At 43.9% G+C, this 16,323-nt stretch overlaps 1 protein-coding gene across 1 annotated transcript; it reads right to left on the bottom strand.

The window, feature by feature from the left end:
- Positions 1–9,387: 9,387 nt before the first annotated feature.
- On the bottom strand, positions 9,388–15,852 carry BMP10 (bone morphogenetic protein 10). Its single transcript, XM_009936567.2, has 2 exons — positions 15,494–15,852; positions 9,388–11,860 (listed from the first exon to the last, which is right to left on the bottom strand). The coding sequence occupies exons 1-2, from the start codon at positions 15,825–15,827 to the stop codon at positions 10,917–10,919; spliced, it is 1,278 nt and encodes a 425-aa protein (XP_009934869.2). The 5' UTR covers positions 15,828–15,852; the 3' UTR covers positions 9,388–10,916.
- Between the last annotated feature and the right edge of the window lie 471 nt (positions 15,853–16,323).

Raw genomic sequence — 16,323 nt, 5'->3', positions numbered from 1 at the left:
CAATCCTTTGGAGAAAATGTTTGCCTGTTCTAGCACAAAAAAGCCCTGTAAGTTTAGGAATTTCAAGTTACTGAAGCAGATAAATGCCCTGAGCACTTGCATGGTGAATACTGCACAGAGGCTCCAGCTGGGACAGCTTCTTCCTTGGATAATTCAGTTGTCAGCAGGTCACTGCATGCATTGTCTCCACTGAGAATAGTTTACTCTTCTAGCTTTCTCAGTAGGTAATTCCCGTAAACAGAAGCACTCAGCAGTTAATCGGGAACTTGATTTCTTAAGAAATAAGGCTTACAACTTCAGCCAAATACAGCAACCAGGTGAATGACATGAATTTGGGTGCAATTTTCCTAACTGTGAGGCTGGTGGGGCAGAGCAGAGACCTTAGTGGTGCTGCCACTGCAAGACTCCAGGGTGTGCTCAACCTTTAGCAAACACCAGAGGATTTACCAAGCTGAAAAATCCAACAAGCAGAGAGCTCAGCGAGCAGGAAGCATCCTGTTTACCCCCTGAGTCCATCATGTAAGCAAGCTTCACGAAAAGCCATTCACTTTTCATGCGTAACCCTGTCTGGAAGGTCCCCCTGTGCCAGAATGCCCAGCCAGCACTGGTGAGCCCTGCGTGGCATGGGGGTGAACGACACTCCCAGCACCATCAGCGGCCACTGGTGCGGCTTGTGAAAATTTGCTTTATCATGTGTAAAAACACAATGTGATATTTCAGCCCTCTTAACACAACGTACCGATAACAAGAACTGGGAGCAGGGGAATGTTCCTTTAATCTCATCAGCTGGCCGAAATCTTGTTTGCTGCATCCAGGGAGCTATTTCTAAACAAGCGCATTTTAAAACCAGCCAGCGAGTCAGGGGCCAGGCTTGGACCTCTTATTAAAGAAATGAGGATAAGCATCAGCTTGGCATCTGCTTTCTGAACATGTGAGAGGTAAATTCTTCCTCTTACAGGCAGCATTGCCTTGTTTCCTTCCTCAGCTCCCTGATAAGGGCCAGCACAGGCTGCCATCCAGCCGGAGAGGCTTCCCTTGCGCTCTGCATGCCCTGGATCAGGTCCACACTTGATCTCTAGGGCCAACGCAGGTTTTGAGTCTTTTCAGTGACACCTTTACCCTGTGTGTCCCTTCCTGGGGCTCAGAGGATGGAATTTCTAATGCTACCAAGTGTTCCTTTTGCATGTATCCCCCTTTCTGATGCTGCTAAAAATCCAGCGCTCATTTTAAGTGCTGAACTCTATGGAAATGCCAATCCAAAAGGAGTCAGGAAGTCAGCCAAGCACCCCAAGGACAGTTGTTCCCAACACAACAGCTACAGGCAGCGCCAAGGAGTGAAGGGTCAAATGTCCACTGGAAACTGGAGTGTTTTCACACCCTGGGAAGCGATGTTTCCACTGGGGGAGTGGGAATACCTTGCTCTGTCGCTACCTTCCTCCTAACCAGTGTCACAAAGGCTGTGTAAAGAAGCCTGAAATGGGGATAAATCACATATACAGTTTGCAGAAGACTTGGGATACAGGTTTAGAAACTGATTAGCTCCATGAGACTGGATCTTTCCCCTAGCGGGCAGTGGGAGGGCATTGGCTTAGGTTAAGGATAGCACAAGAAGTTATGGAAAAACAACAGCAGATTAAATTGCTGTCATCCACTCTGATCCACTTCTGCTCACTCAAATATAAAGCCTCACTGATAATGGCAAGCACGATGGCTTTTAAAAATAAAATTGTAGCATACTCTTTCTTCCATTTTGTGAGGCTGCTCAGAAATCACACGCAGGAACACCAGCTGGGGCGAAGCACCCCGGCATCCCATCACAATGTGGAGATGGAGCTTTAATGCGGTTTGCACCTATAGTGGCTTTTCAGGACACCACTGTAGGGCTCAGATGGTTAGACTGCATTTTCCTTGACCTGCCCCATGTCTTAGCTCCCCATCCTCTTTTAGCTTCAATACCAGCAAGCAAGGAGCCCATTGGCCATGAAGGTGTCTCTGCAACAGTGCAAGCCTTGCAGTGCCTTGGCCAGTCAAGGCAAAAGAGTTTGCAGCAGAGTGCGAGTGCTCACCACTCACCATTCAAGCCAAACTAATTAGGTCCTCCGTCCCGATGAAAGTCAAGCCACTGAGGTCACAGATTTTTACTCTGCAAAACTCAACACAAAAGTAATAAAGCCTTTGAAAATGTTTTCAGAGCACATATGAAGCAGAGCCAGACAAAAGACTTGGGAGTCCTGAATCCCAATCTACACTATAAATATTTGCGATAATAATTAGATCACTGGGCTTGTCAGATAAGCCTTCCTTTAGTTAACTTGAAGCTCGAGGTTTTAGGCCAGAAGTGTTGACAACATTGCTGTCAGTGGCAAAGACACTGGTTTATTCCTTGAGAAGAATGATGCAAGAATGAGAGAATGATGCAAAACCAGGATGGTTACTGACAGCAGAACAGCTGAGAGCGGATATAGAGGTGCAATTCATTTGTTCACAGAGGTACCGTTGTTTCCCAGTGGCTGCCCAGTCCCTTGACAGCTGCTGTGTTCCCGTGTGCGTGCTGACTGCAGCGTGCAGCAGGGTCCAACTTAGCCAACAGCTCTATCTTAAAAGTTACTCCTTCCTCTTGCAGTAAGTGCAGGGGTTAATGCAACTCTGGGGAGCTCACTGAGGCCCTTGTCTAAATTGTTTGCCTGTCCTGGAGCTCATTAGTGTTGCATGCAGTGCCCTGAACAGTGTCACGGAGGAACGCGTGTGGCAGCCCCCTGTCAGGAAGGACGCATGCCCTGCAAAGCGTGGCCTGCTCCCTCTGCCATTAGCTCGCTCCTCAGGGCATGTTGCTTATCTCTAATGCACTAATTAGGGTGGACAGAGGAAGCGCAAGATGTGCAATCAATATTATTGGGCCAAATTTGCAGCTGGTGTAAGTTGTCAATTGGCAGAGGAGTGCAAAAGAACAAGAAATGATGTGAGCTAGAGAAATCCCAAGGGAAAAGAGAGAGTTCAGCAAGGAAAGCAACTGTGGTTGAGTTTATCCCTGCTTTCCCTGCAAGAATGATTGGTATAAAGCTGTAAGTGAAATTTTGGACAGCAGGTTGTGCGTGCATGATGTCACACCACTTTGTGTCTATCATCTCAGCAGCAACCAACTAATGTAAGCCAAAATCAAATCACTTCAACTCTTTCAACACTTGGATCAGCCCATTAGTCTCCTAACTGTGTGGGTCTCAGTTTCCCATGGAGCCCCAGTCTCATTTTAACCCACAGGGGAATTCAGGTTGGGATTTCACAGTGCAGACCTGGTGAAGAGAAAGCACAGAGAGCAGTAACTGGCGAACAGTTATGCCAGCTACCAGTACTTGTAGAAATGGTAAAAGGGCTCTCATTTTTCCTACAATAAGATATGTGCTCTGCTTACAGGTCAGCTGGCTTATGTTTCAGGCTGTAGGCTTCTCTGCAGCAGTAACGTGAGCCGGGCATCTAAAATCTGGTAATGACAAAAGCAAATGGAGCATGTTCAGTATTGTAGGATGACGGGTTTTGCTTCCCCACTCTCCCAAAGCCTTGCATTTCGACTGTGCCCGATTAGCCAGTGGTGACAGCTCAGGAAACGGATTCCACCAAATCTCACAACAACTGATCTAAAATGCTCTAATCTCTGGAAAGATAAAGAGTTGCTACAGCAAAGCCAACATAAACCTGAGAGCTATGGAAGCCTGGACTGTTGTTTGGCCGCTGTTGCTAGTTAGCTACTGTACTTGCTTTCAGAGACCACCCTGTATTTAAACCTTCTCACTTAACTCGACACATATCTTTTCAACACCATCTGAAGCTCACATCCTGGATAGCCTCAACCGCACAGAGCTGAAGGACACTGTTTGGGCAGCTCTAGCGCTGCAATGATCATCCCCTCACCCAAAGTCACTGCAGATATGACAGGCAGCAGCTTCTGTGAAATACAGTTGTGCTAATATTTAATTAATGGTACCACAGCTGCCTATTTAAACTAAAATACAGCATATTGTCTTTGTTGGCCACATCTTGGGGCATCACAGAATATGTAGTAATTGGAGCTACTTTGGAAAAAAACTCACCCTCTTTTCAGGAAGCATTGCTCTATGTCACGGAAATCCATTCCTCTCATATCATTTCCTTTATTGCAGCCATGATGATTGCTTTTATCCCTCATATTTCCTTTGTTTACATTTTAAAAATGCAATCAAAGGTCCCACTAAGCCCTTGAAATGCTGAGCAGGAGGTTGATCGATTTGCATTGCGAACAGAATCACATTGGGCACGTACCCAACAGCATGAACAAGTAAGCAAAATTCCTATTTCCAACGTAAGCTTATTTGCCCTGAGCTGGATGTATTGTAGTATATACGTTAGCAACACCCTTCTATATTTTCTGGCATTGTCTGCTCTAAAAAATAACTCAGTTTGCTGGAATAATTCAGCTGTATCCTAACAAGTTTTGCCAGCAATACTGTGTGGTGAGATGGGGTTGGAAGCAGAAATTTTCACAGCTATTCGTTAGCCCAAATTCTGCTCTTACTGACATCTGAAGCGACTTGAGAGGCAGTGGAGTAAATTTGCATTTACTAGCATGTCTCTGAAAGCAAATGCCCTCAGTTGCTGCAGGAGATGTTACCAAGACCTTGGCAGGAGACCTGGACCCCTTTCCACTATTCAACTTCTTGACAAGGGTATCAAATGGTGGACTTTTCCCTCCACTTTTTTTCTGGGAAAAGCAGTAATTCTAACGGCTGCTCCTTCTGCTGCTTTCAACAGCCTTGCACTTCCCCAGCAAGCTGCTCCTCTGTAAGAGGGGCAGACACACTACGTGTCTCGAGTCCCACTCCCCAGGGAAGAGCTTGCACAGACGTGGCCTGACAAGAAGTGTATCTTGCCTGAGAGAAAGCAGATGAAGAGTGATAGAGGGATGAAGGAGAGCGAGGCAGGGACGAAGGGGTGAAGCAGAGTGAGACAAGATGCTGAGCAGCCAGATTTGTTCGCAAAATGTGCCCAGGGTTCTGAGGTCATTTGAAAGCCTGCCCCTGTAGTGGGATGTGAAAATGAGATGATAACTCTGATAAACCTGCCTGCCCTTTTGAAATTACTGGCTTTACGGTTTACATAAAGAGAGTATGGTTTTGGCTTTTTAATGGATGTCTCTATTTCAGTGGGCCTGTAGTGGAAAACTTAGCTTTTTCTTCTTACTGAGAAGATGATTTTCAAGAAGTTCATTTGCACAACAGTAGGTTTGACAGTCTGTTTTCATTAGGAAATGTCTGGGGGTGCTAGGCCTTAAACTCAGGTCCTCTTTGGGGTACAGCTGTGCCAGCTAAATGTGTGACCAGACCTGGCTGCTCTTCACTGCCAGCTATACTCTCTTAACAACAGGTTGTCACAAACCTGCCTCATTTTGTCTGGAGGATGATCAGGGTAAACACATTTGGGGTGGCTTTTATCTGTTCTCATTTAGGCATCTAAACTCTAGAAATTCAAGTGTGTACGTGTTGTCCCTTTACTTGCAGGTAAGAGAAGCGGGTATCGCCCCGCACTGCCTCTCCTTATTCAGCGTTGGTGCCAGAGACAGCTTGGGTAATTTCTATGCCATGTCAAGGCTTAGCCTCAAATGTGTCCCTTTTCACACCCAGGGAAATCGCACCCTGTTACCTCGTATGGGTCAACACAGGAGAAAAAGCCACATTATTTCTGCCTTACTCTTCAAAGCAGGAATTTAGAGTAAAACGGGTCATGTTTTGCAGCTGCTTTCTGTTTTCTGTGACATAGGCACCTCCCTGACGGCTCTCTGCTCCCGACATTGCCTGTGCTAGAAATACACAGCTTTGGCCAAAATGCCTAGTCCCAGCACTAATATTCAACAATAATACACTCCATATAATAAACCTCTTCTTCCAAGGGGTGCTGATAAGAATTTCCATTTTTAGTCGAGGGCAAATGAACCATTCAGCCTTTATTTGTTGCTGTTGCAACTGAAGAAGGAGCAGAAGCTAATTTTTAAATTTTTCCTGTAAATAGTGCATTAATGAAGACAGATGGGTCAGCAGTATAAACAAAAACTCTATCTCAAGCTAGTTTTGTTCTGGCTTTGTTTCCCAATATAGTAAGCAAACCACCACCACCCCGGTTCCCATCCTATTAACAGTGTTTGCACTCCAAATGTTGAACTGGGTTATAAGGAAGTTTAAATTAACACTGGACTGTAGTTTTTCAAATGCTTGAAGCAGATGTTCAAGTGCCAGGAAATCTTATTCTTTTTTTTTTCCCCTTAAAAAAATTACAGATTTTGCTGGGGTTTGGCTCAGTGTGTTTCACAGAAAATACTTAACTGAATCTCTCCCATTGTGCTGTAGGTAAGCCAGGCACCAAACTACCCGTGGCTGTTACAAACCACAGCATCTTTTGATATTTCTGGAGACTGGTGGAGGTTATGGTTTGCTTTGCTCTCTGAGCAGCGTTAGAAGGGCAGCGCTGTGGTTAGACCTTGGGAGAAGACGGGCATAGGGTTTGGCAGCTACTTTGGATGATGGTTGCTTTGGGAGGTGTTTTTTGCTAAGCGACCTGAGTTTTGGGGAGGCTGAGCCTCATGCCTTTAGCTCGAGTTGCTGCTCACCTGGCATGGCCCACTGGCTTTAGAAAGGGGTATGTGTCCACAATATTCTGCAATATTTTTTTGTCCTAAAGACTGACATTTGGGCACCTCCAAATGGGAGCAGCACGAGCCGCACCAGGCACTGCTAGGCAGAGGGAGTGCCCTGCTTTCCTGCCAGAACAGCGTGGGGCTCTGCCCCTTTGTCCGAGGCTCCACAGACTGCCCCAAACAGCCAGTCTGCCCAGAGCAAGTGGGCTGGCAGGGCTGGGGCAGTGGTGGCAGAAAAAGCCATGCTGAGCTGTCAAGCTTTAATGCTTAAAAAGCTAGGAATCTGTACCTTCAATCAGCTATGCAGGGCACCACAGAGTGAGCCTGGACTCCAGGGATCACACCCAAGAAAGGGATAGTGCAGGAAAGCTCTGGGGAGAAACCTGGTTGAGGAACTTCAGTCCACATGCAGAGACCCAAGAGATACGGATCATTTAAGTGAACCTCAGACTTCCAAGTGCTCCGTGAAATCTGGCATTGGTGCTGAGTGTTTGCACAGGAGACACAGCTGTCAGGATTTCTTCAAAGGCCAAGAAATGGCTAAGATGTCTTGAAGTTCATGCTCTTCTGGAGGCATTGTGTGTGTTGATTTAAGAGCAGCAATCCAAGACCAAAGCTCTTCCCTCAACTCCCTTGCTGATACGTTATCCAGGCTCTTCCTCTCTTTGTGTCACTTGTTTCTGCTCCCACCCCTTTGCCTGTCCTGTCTATTTAGTCTGCAAGCACTGCCTGGCATTTCATACAGCGTCCAGCAAAAAAGGGGCTTCACATCTGCTTATGCTTTCTTACACATATTCAGTTAGAAACAGATGAAAGCAAAAATCCAACTGATATTGATGATTTCAGTGAGACAGGGTTACTGCCTCCTTTAGCGGCATGCAATAATTGAGAGACAGAAGGATGGATGGATACTTCTGTACAGAAGTCATGTTTTTCCAGACCTTTCTAAAATTGGTTTGCGCTTTTAAGTCAAGCATCTGCTAGCATGTTGATATAAAATAGATCAGAAATGAAAGGAAAATCAATGCACACTACTATTTAATTGGAAAATAAATTCTTTTAGAAACAGAAGTCACAGTACTAATGTGGATGGATGGAAGGAAGGAGGAAGGAAGGAGTAAAGAAACAAAGCAAATGAAAACATGCAGTGGAGTATTTTTTCAGGGACTTACGGCTGGCGTTACCAGCACTCACAGCTTGGTAGTACTGCCTATTGTCATGCACTCACTATATTATTTGTCGGTGTTGTATCTATACGGACAGGTGCATTTAAAGCCAAGCACTTCTGAGTTTGCAGAAACAACCTTAATCTGCTACTTAGGGAAAGCTCTTTATAAAATAACTATCCCCATTTTTTGGTGCTATTTCACCTGATCTCTGCCATCTAACTGCGTGAACACCCAGAAAATGTCTTGGCATAATTATACTCAAAGGTAAGGTAAAAGTAAGGTAAGGTTTTGCTCATAAAGCGGGCATGCAATCCTAACAGACACACTTTAATAAATGAAATACCATTCTCAACAGTTCTAATCTCAGGTTATGAACAGCATAGGTGCAGCTGAAGGATTCAATAGACGCTCAATTTTCTCCCACAATACCACAATAGGATACATCTATGCTTCATGGTTTTTCACCACAAACTTTGGCTGAAATCCTCTTCACAGTTGTATTTCTTTATAAAGAAATATCAAATAACATCTAAACACTGGCTGGCCCCTAATTCTAAAAAGCTGTCATTGATGTTTTTACTGATCTTGTAAAAATTCACACATGCAGGTTTACTAATGGATAAAATTACTTGCCTACCCATGTTTGCATTGTGCTTTAAGACACTCTATATTATCCGCTCTACTACAACAAATCTCTGGCAATAAGAGAGTGTGGAGGCAGCCACTCTGCTTTGCTACGTGGTCACTTCAAAATTGATAGCAATTATGGGCAATTACAGTGGGTTACCTATTATTTTTAAGGCACAGGTCCTCCTACATGCTGTTCAGAAATGTTGGTACTGTTCAGTAAAGGACAGCAGTGCCAAAAGCATGCTGGTCAGATCACCGCCACAGGAACGGTCGCAGAAAAGAGATGATAAAAGCAAATGTCGGATTATCTCCCTAATGCTGGATTATCACTCCTAACAAGGTGAATGGTTTGTCTTGGCAAATGGCTTCATAAGAATTGTGGATAGTTTTGAAAGCATCTGTGCGGTCACACTTCAACCGTTGGCTCCTGCAGCTCATGTCAGCAGAGCAAAATATCACACCTCCTATGAATTCTTTTAGCGTGCCATTAACTACAGACTAAGATTGCAGTGTAGCTCAGGGGAAAAGTCTGCGAGCGGGGTCAGTCACTCACAGGGTGAGATCTGCAGCAGGCATAAAGCAACATAGCCCCATGGTGCAGCCCACTATCTGGAAAGACGCAGCACAAGCGGAGACTGCATAACTCTACAGTAAACTACACAGCCTACCACTTAAAGCAATGATACCCCTGCAAGAGCAGTTATACATTGGACAAGGCCATATGTGCTCCAGAATGCTATTTAAATCACTGCAGTGAGTGAACAGCTCCGTAAGCAAGGAAGATAATTGTGGTATATTGTATTTAGAAATATCTAGGGGAGAAAAAAAACTAAGCTACCCCAATCTTTGTGCAGCACAACTCCACAGAGAGATTCCATGTAAAATAGCATAGGCACAAGGTTTTATCCAAGTGGGATTGCACACACGCACAAAAATAAAACATTCTGTATTCTACATTATATTACAAAAGCAGGCAGTCAATAAATAGGTCAATAAATTACAGGAAGCACAGAAGAGTATGTGTGAAAAATAGGTGAAACTGGTTTTAGTTGATGCATGATAAAGTCTTTTGTGTTCATTCCCACGAAGTGCTAGAGTGATTCCTTCAACGACCCTTATCGCTTCCAGGGAAGATAACTTTCCCTTAAAAGTGTAAAACAGATGCAGGGACAGTACAGTAGGCTCTGGTACAGGCTAAAAGAGTCAACGTCACTTACACTTTCCCAAGAATTTGACAAATTTGCAGCTTAGTATAAATAAAGTGACAGGTCTATTGTTTCTCAGCTCTGACACCTTCTTATCACCACCATTGGTTGGAGAAGAGTGGTGGAAACATGGCATGTGACTCCATCGTATATTGTTTAAATGGGGGGGCAATATCTTTACAAACGGACAACTTCAGCACATACATAAAGGAAAGATCCTCTCTATCTAGCTGGCACAAAGGGGTTGCGTTTTCTGTCTAGCTCTATACAGACTAAATGCAATACTACTTGGCCTTTTCAACTGGACTACACAGCTGCATTGTACGTAATTTTCTGGACTGGGTAGAGGCACTAGTTTCTTAGCTGGTATAAACTGGTACAATTTCAAGAACTCAGGAAATTTACTGCGCTTATTTCTGCCACCTAAATCTTGGGCCCTTGAGAGACAACACATGGCTAATGCAACAGAGCCAGCGCTGCTTTACAGAGAGTGCTTTTGTAATAAACACGCAGGGGGGAATTTCTTGCCATTGCGCATCAGAGCACTGCACAAACCTGGCATTGCTCCTGGGCCCACTGCTTTACTAAGAAAGATGGTAGAGGGAATGGCTCCCTTCCGCTTCAGATGCCAAATCATCCCTGACAGTTAACTCAAACTGAAACAGGGAAAGATTAAAGAAAGGACGAAGAAAAAAAGAAAAAAGTCTACCACCTTGTCGTGCCTTAGTGATTAAGGACCTTGAGAATTATCAGGGCTTCAGATCAACAGAGATAAATTTAAAAAAAAAAAAGTCTGAGCATGTAAAGATACTTATAAAGATTTTACACAAAACTAAACAATCTAGATGTGTATTGCCCAGAATTCACCTATTTTTCATAGCTCTGGAAATCCCTGCAGATGCCAATCAATATTTATCAAGTACAAAAATATTCCTTTATTGCTGTGAATTTGAAAGTGCCCCTTTGGCACAAAGAGCCCTCCCAAACAATCCAGTGATCTGCTCTGCCCTGACAGGAAGAGAGACTCGGTCATAATTTTGACAGCAAAGAACAGCAAGAAGCAAGCAATGGAACAAAATATACATTCCCTACAGTCGTACGACTTGCCCATTCCCCACAACAGGAAACATACAATTATCTGTACATGCCTCATTAAATAACCTTATTAAATAGCAAATCCAAAATGTACAAATTTACAGACTGAATCATTAAATACTTCCCCTGTGCACTCCCCTGCGCATGCGTTCCCTGCTACTATCTGCAGCCACACTCTGATACCACCATGCCTTCGTATTTGAACTTGTAGGTGACCACCCCTGCATCTAAGTAGAGAATAGAGATGGGATCAAGTTTGGTGGGCACGCAGCAGGCTTTGGAGGCTTTCTGGGGATTCTTCAGGTGAACCAAAGTCTGGACAATGGCATGTTTCGTTGGTGTGACATGCTCTGTTAAGGGGTAGGCGCACACGCCATGGCACTCGTAAGCTTCGTATCCTGCCGGGGCAATGATCCAGGAATCCCAGCCAATCTCCTTGAAATCTATGTAGAGTGGAGTCTTCTTGCAGTAGTTGCCTTTTGCGTTTCTCCGGATTCGGGCAGTAGAGTCGTAAATGATGTTGGAGCGCATCTGGAGCAGCGCCTCCTCACCAGGGTGGCCGTGGAAATTGCCAACCTCCAGCTTCTCCAAGTCCAGAAATTGCTCATGGTCTATCATTTCGTTCAGCTCCTGCTTCTCCTCTTTTTTGTCATTGCTTTGGTCATCAGAGAACACAATCAACAGGGGCACGTGCTTAGCCTCAGAGTTGATGTCAATATCGAGTTTCCCCTCTCCATTATGCTCCTCCCCTTCTTTGCTCTCTATATGAACTTCCAGCCGGTGCGTGGTCAGCCCTGCCCTTCGCCAACGCCTGATGGCTTCGGTGACCTCGAAGCTCTCCCACTCACTGCTCGTTCCATAGATTTGCCTGGATGCCAGTGCCAGTGTCTTTCTCTCTTCTCCTACCCCCATATGGTCATTTTCCAGTACTTCAAAAATAGTGACCTTCCGGTCAAGCCCATCATAGAGCATTTGGTCCCGCTCCACCAAGGTGTAGAGCCTCAGCTCTGCCATGGTGATTTCTTCATGGTGAGGGATGGAAACATTGAATAGAAGGGGGTACTTCCGAATTCCTGTAACACCAATAGGGTGGGAAGCCAAGTCTGGAAACGACAAAGATCAAATATTTTAGAAGGGTCAATACATCCAGCAACACATGCAATGAAGTTCATCTGACACGTTTTGCATTGCTTGGTTTCAGTCGAACAGTTCCAGAAGAGTGTTTTTTCATCATCGCCCAAAACCGTAATTGTCAAAAAGGCCAACTTTATTTCAGATGTTTAAGGACAGCAAGATCCCAGACACAATAAAATCATAAACCTGGATTTATAGATTCTTCTTCTATCCCCATGCCTTCCAGAGACTTCCTTGTCACCTGGAAGGATTACATACTAAAAATGTGATGATGCCTAACACTGAAACGAAAACAATTCTAGGTTGCTGCACAACGACTATTTAAGAAATGAGGGAAAACGTTCATCGATGTAGGAAAGGAAGCGAAGGACATGGCACTAGAGTGAATGTGGGACAGATGACATACAAGCTGCATACGCAGGAACAGCAGGCTGTATCTGTGTCTGCTTAGCATTTCTGTGCTACCAAGTATTCCCTTCTGCTGAAACATCTCTCAGAAACCGAAAAGGCCAAGCACTAAGGGAGGAAAAGTTGCTTCGGAAGATGTAAAGGCTTCTGGTTAGGAAGAGCAGGTGGTGAACATTCAGCATGAACTGCCAGTCAGCAGAAATTCTACCACGGACTCCATAGGCTTCAAGCGAACAGTCAAACAGCTGTACTCAGCCAGGCACTGTTGGCAGCTTTAGTTAATAAAACATGTAAGAAGTACATAATATCTGCTTGTCAGTCAGGCTGTCTGCCCTATCTGCATTGTTTGTTTATACACAGGCAATATGCATTTCTTCACACAATGCAGGAATCTTAGCTAATGATTGGGTATTTGTTGCTGAATTACTGTGCTGTCTACTTCTAACTCAGAAGTCAGATTAGGACATAGGGATCATGCGTAACATTTCTGCAAAGGCAAACTACTTGCAAGCCATTACTATCTTCATCTCTGACTTCTCCAGTTTTGATATGTTTGTAGAAAAATGACACTGATAAAGCTGCAAGTATTGGCCATGCTCCATCAGTGCACTTAAGGAGGCAGTTAACTTAAGCACGTCACTTGTGCTACTTGATTTCAGTTTCGAGGTACCTGCCTTTTTCTTTTTATTTTTTCCCCTCTCCATTTTGCACTTTCACCTCTTCATAAATTAAAAAAATGAGGCGTGATTCTGCCTGCATTTGCCTACCTGTCAATTGATAAAGGTGGGAGAGGAATATTCTCTGCACAGCATCAGGGTAGGAGCAGACCATGAGTCGAAAGACAATGCTGTTCAAGCTTAGCTATAATCTCCATACTGGAAGGAATCTTTGGGATTTCCTAGACCTTGATATGCTAAAGCAAGTCTGCAGTGACTACATATAATGACAGAGTGGAGAAATGCCACCTGACCACATAGAAGAGGAGCACAAATATTTTATCAGGACGCAGCACAAGGCCACACCACATGTAAGAAGCTGGATGAGCACTAGCAAGGCATCAGAAGTGTTTATTTCTAAGTCAGGATGTGACTCTGCTCTTTAGCTAGAAAGTCCCTAGGGTGAAATATCTCCTACTGTTACCGGTACACCCCTAGGACGGTCAGGAAGGGAGATCTGGAGTCCATAGGAAAAGAAAGATTTCCTTAAGACCTTTACTCAAGTTTCAAGAACTGATTACAGTCCCATTTACAATTAGGTTGTTATGGTCCACGGGTTAAAACAAAGAGCTAATTCCAGCCATGCAGCATGTTATATTTCTCTAATCTTCTTAAAAAAATTAATACAGGATTTAATGGACAATATCGAAACTACCATTACTGCCAATTTTCAGTAGGTGGGTGAACAAAAAAATTCCATGTTATGATCTGTTTTTACTGTCCTGATCACTGCAAATAATTAATTTCTCTATCAAAAGAGCTCTTTAGCACAAAATGGATGGTTCTTAGTTATACAGACTTTCAAGACACACAACAAACATTAATTGCATAGTCCCTCTAACTGCATACGTTTACAACGCTGCCTTAATATCAGCAGTCGCACTTTGCATCTTGCTGTTTTGGATTGGAAGAGGTGAAAGAAATACTGAAACGACAGAAAGCTAAGCCAAATTTATCCCAACTGGTGCAGAGGAAACAGGCATCGAACGTCACGGTTACAGAAAGGCACAGAACTGCTAACTGCTACTTGTGTTACTGGAAAAAGGTCGGTCTGTTCCATTTAAAAACCTGAAAGAATTTCTGTTTTGCCAGTGGAATGACTTCAGATTTACGTCGCTAAACCACACTGTATTTTATTCTTTAGCACGTTGTACTTAATTTTTATCCCATTTATTTTTTCTGAATAGTGTAAAAAGAGAAAAGAACAACACACATTCCTGCATGTGTCTTCATTTATGCTGATGAGCAGTGACAGGCACAGCTGTTCAGATGAGCGACTGTTCACCAGTGAGTGTAACTGGTTTGCATCAACCCTTCAGTAAATTTCCTCACGTTGGAGAAAAGACTATGTAAAGAAGATTTAAGCCACAATGTAGGGCCTCTTCAAACCAGAAACATGTTGCTGGGAAAGAGTGCCCAGGCCTGGCAGAAGGACACAGCAGAACAGAGCTTTTGGATTCTCCCCTTGCATCTCACTGTGTTGTGAAACTGAACTGACTTGCACGTAGCCTCTCCTTATAGTTCATCATTTTGAAATTGCAAATGTTAGAAAAAAGCAATAATGACTTCTGTACTTCATTAATTTGACTAACAAAGGATGAGAGAAGCCCCAGGGCAGTTTGAATAGTTACATGTACCCCTCAGTAGTTAAAACGGAAGCACTTGTATTTGGCAAGTGGAGTAATGGGTATTTGGAAATAATCAGTTGAAAAATGTTTTTAATGTAAAACCTGTATTGGTACTAATAGGTATTGACAAACTATTGAATGTTAGCACTGAAACATTATCTTGTCCTCGTTGAACTGACGGGAAATGTAGCAGAAACAGATAGGGAAACTACCCACGCTCACAATTAGGATTCTTCAGCTTTTTTTTTTTTTAATAGGAAATAATCTAGTTCCCCAAAGTAGAACCCAAGTGTTATCCAAAATTCTGCTTCACTTATTTCAATGTATTTGCTGGACTATGCTCAGATGCCAAAGGAAGAAAACTATAAATCCCAAGAAGATCGACAGCGAGAGGATACTAACAGAAAGCCATATTTGGTTAAGCTCTGAATAGGAAAACATAACACCTTTGAACAGCGTGTAAAAACAACTCTAGCCTTAATTTCAAATATTACTAAAGATATCTATTCAAAAAATCAATCAAGCAATTGCAAATTATGTGTGTCGTTATGGAGATAATGAAAATGATGCACCCAAATTATACTTGGTGCTGCCTGAACATTAAAGAAACATCTTCTTACCCCCAAACCTTACAGTCTCAAAAGTAAAGGACTAGGGATCTATCTCAGAAGAAGTGGGATCTGGGTATCACTGGTACGAGCAATGTTAACTGCCCGTTTGCAGCTCCACCCTCACTGAAAGGCCCTTTTTCCCTAGTGCTGTTCACGCTCCACGCCTGGTAAATACATTTCACACTGACTATAAGGATGCTCATTTCTGTTTACTTCTTCTAGAGATGCACGTATCTTACCTTCATTCTTGAAGCTCCTAATAATATTTGCGGACGGCATAGATGTCCTATCAGTGGCAAATCTGTTGTACAGCTCTAGCATGTACTCTGGTGGATCCACCTTGGCCGTTTCATGCAGGGGAATGTCAGAGAGGTTCAACGTCTTCAAAAACTCATTTTTCATATTCTGAAGCAGTGTGTTGAAATCAACACCATCCTGCTCGGAGAGAATCTCGTCAAACAGAGGCACGTCCTCCTCCAAGGAAGAGTGCTCCAAGCTCAGGATGGGACTGCAAGCGGCAAGGTGAACCAAGAGACAGAGGACAGCCCACAGCTGGAGGACTACAGAATCCATGACTTCGCTCTAGCCTCCAGCCGCACTCAAGCTCTAGCTCTCGTGTGGGCTAAGTGGCGGTTTTATCCCCTGGGTTGTACGCGGATTGTGTCACAGAGAGATGACAAGTTTGGAAGCTCTTGTCTTGAAACTTGTGATCCGTCCTGTCTGTCTCCCCCTTCCCCCTCCCCAAAACCAGGTCTCAGTAATTGGATATGGCTTGCTCTCTTCTATGGTCGCCTTGCCTCTCTTATCTCATGTAGTGTAAGCTGTTCACCAGATTTGTTGCTATCTCGCAATCCCCTTTCCCTTAATGAGCCTTTTGTAAACATTCTGCGCTAGGACACTGGGAGATAGGACAAGTTTCTCCTCAGAGAGGAGCTGCCCTTTCTTTCTGCCTCCCAGTAGCTGACTTCCTTCATGGTGCACGAACAACTTTCATCCACGCAGATTCCAAGCTAACATGTAAATTCTACAGAACCTCTGTCCAAACTTATCAATTCTGCACTAAGGGCAA

This window comes from Opisthocomus hoazin, chromosome 28, assembly GCF_030867145.1.
Source record: "Opisthocomus hoazin isolate bOpiHoa1 chromosome 28, bOpiHoa1.hap1, whole genome shotgun sequence".
Classification (NCBI taxonomy): Eukaryota; Metazoa; Chordata; class Aves; order Opisthocomiformes; family Opisthocomidae; genus Opisthocomus; species Opisthocomus hoazin.
This window is presented reverse-complemented; position numbering and strand designations above follow the sequence as displayed.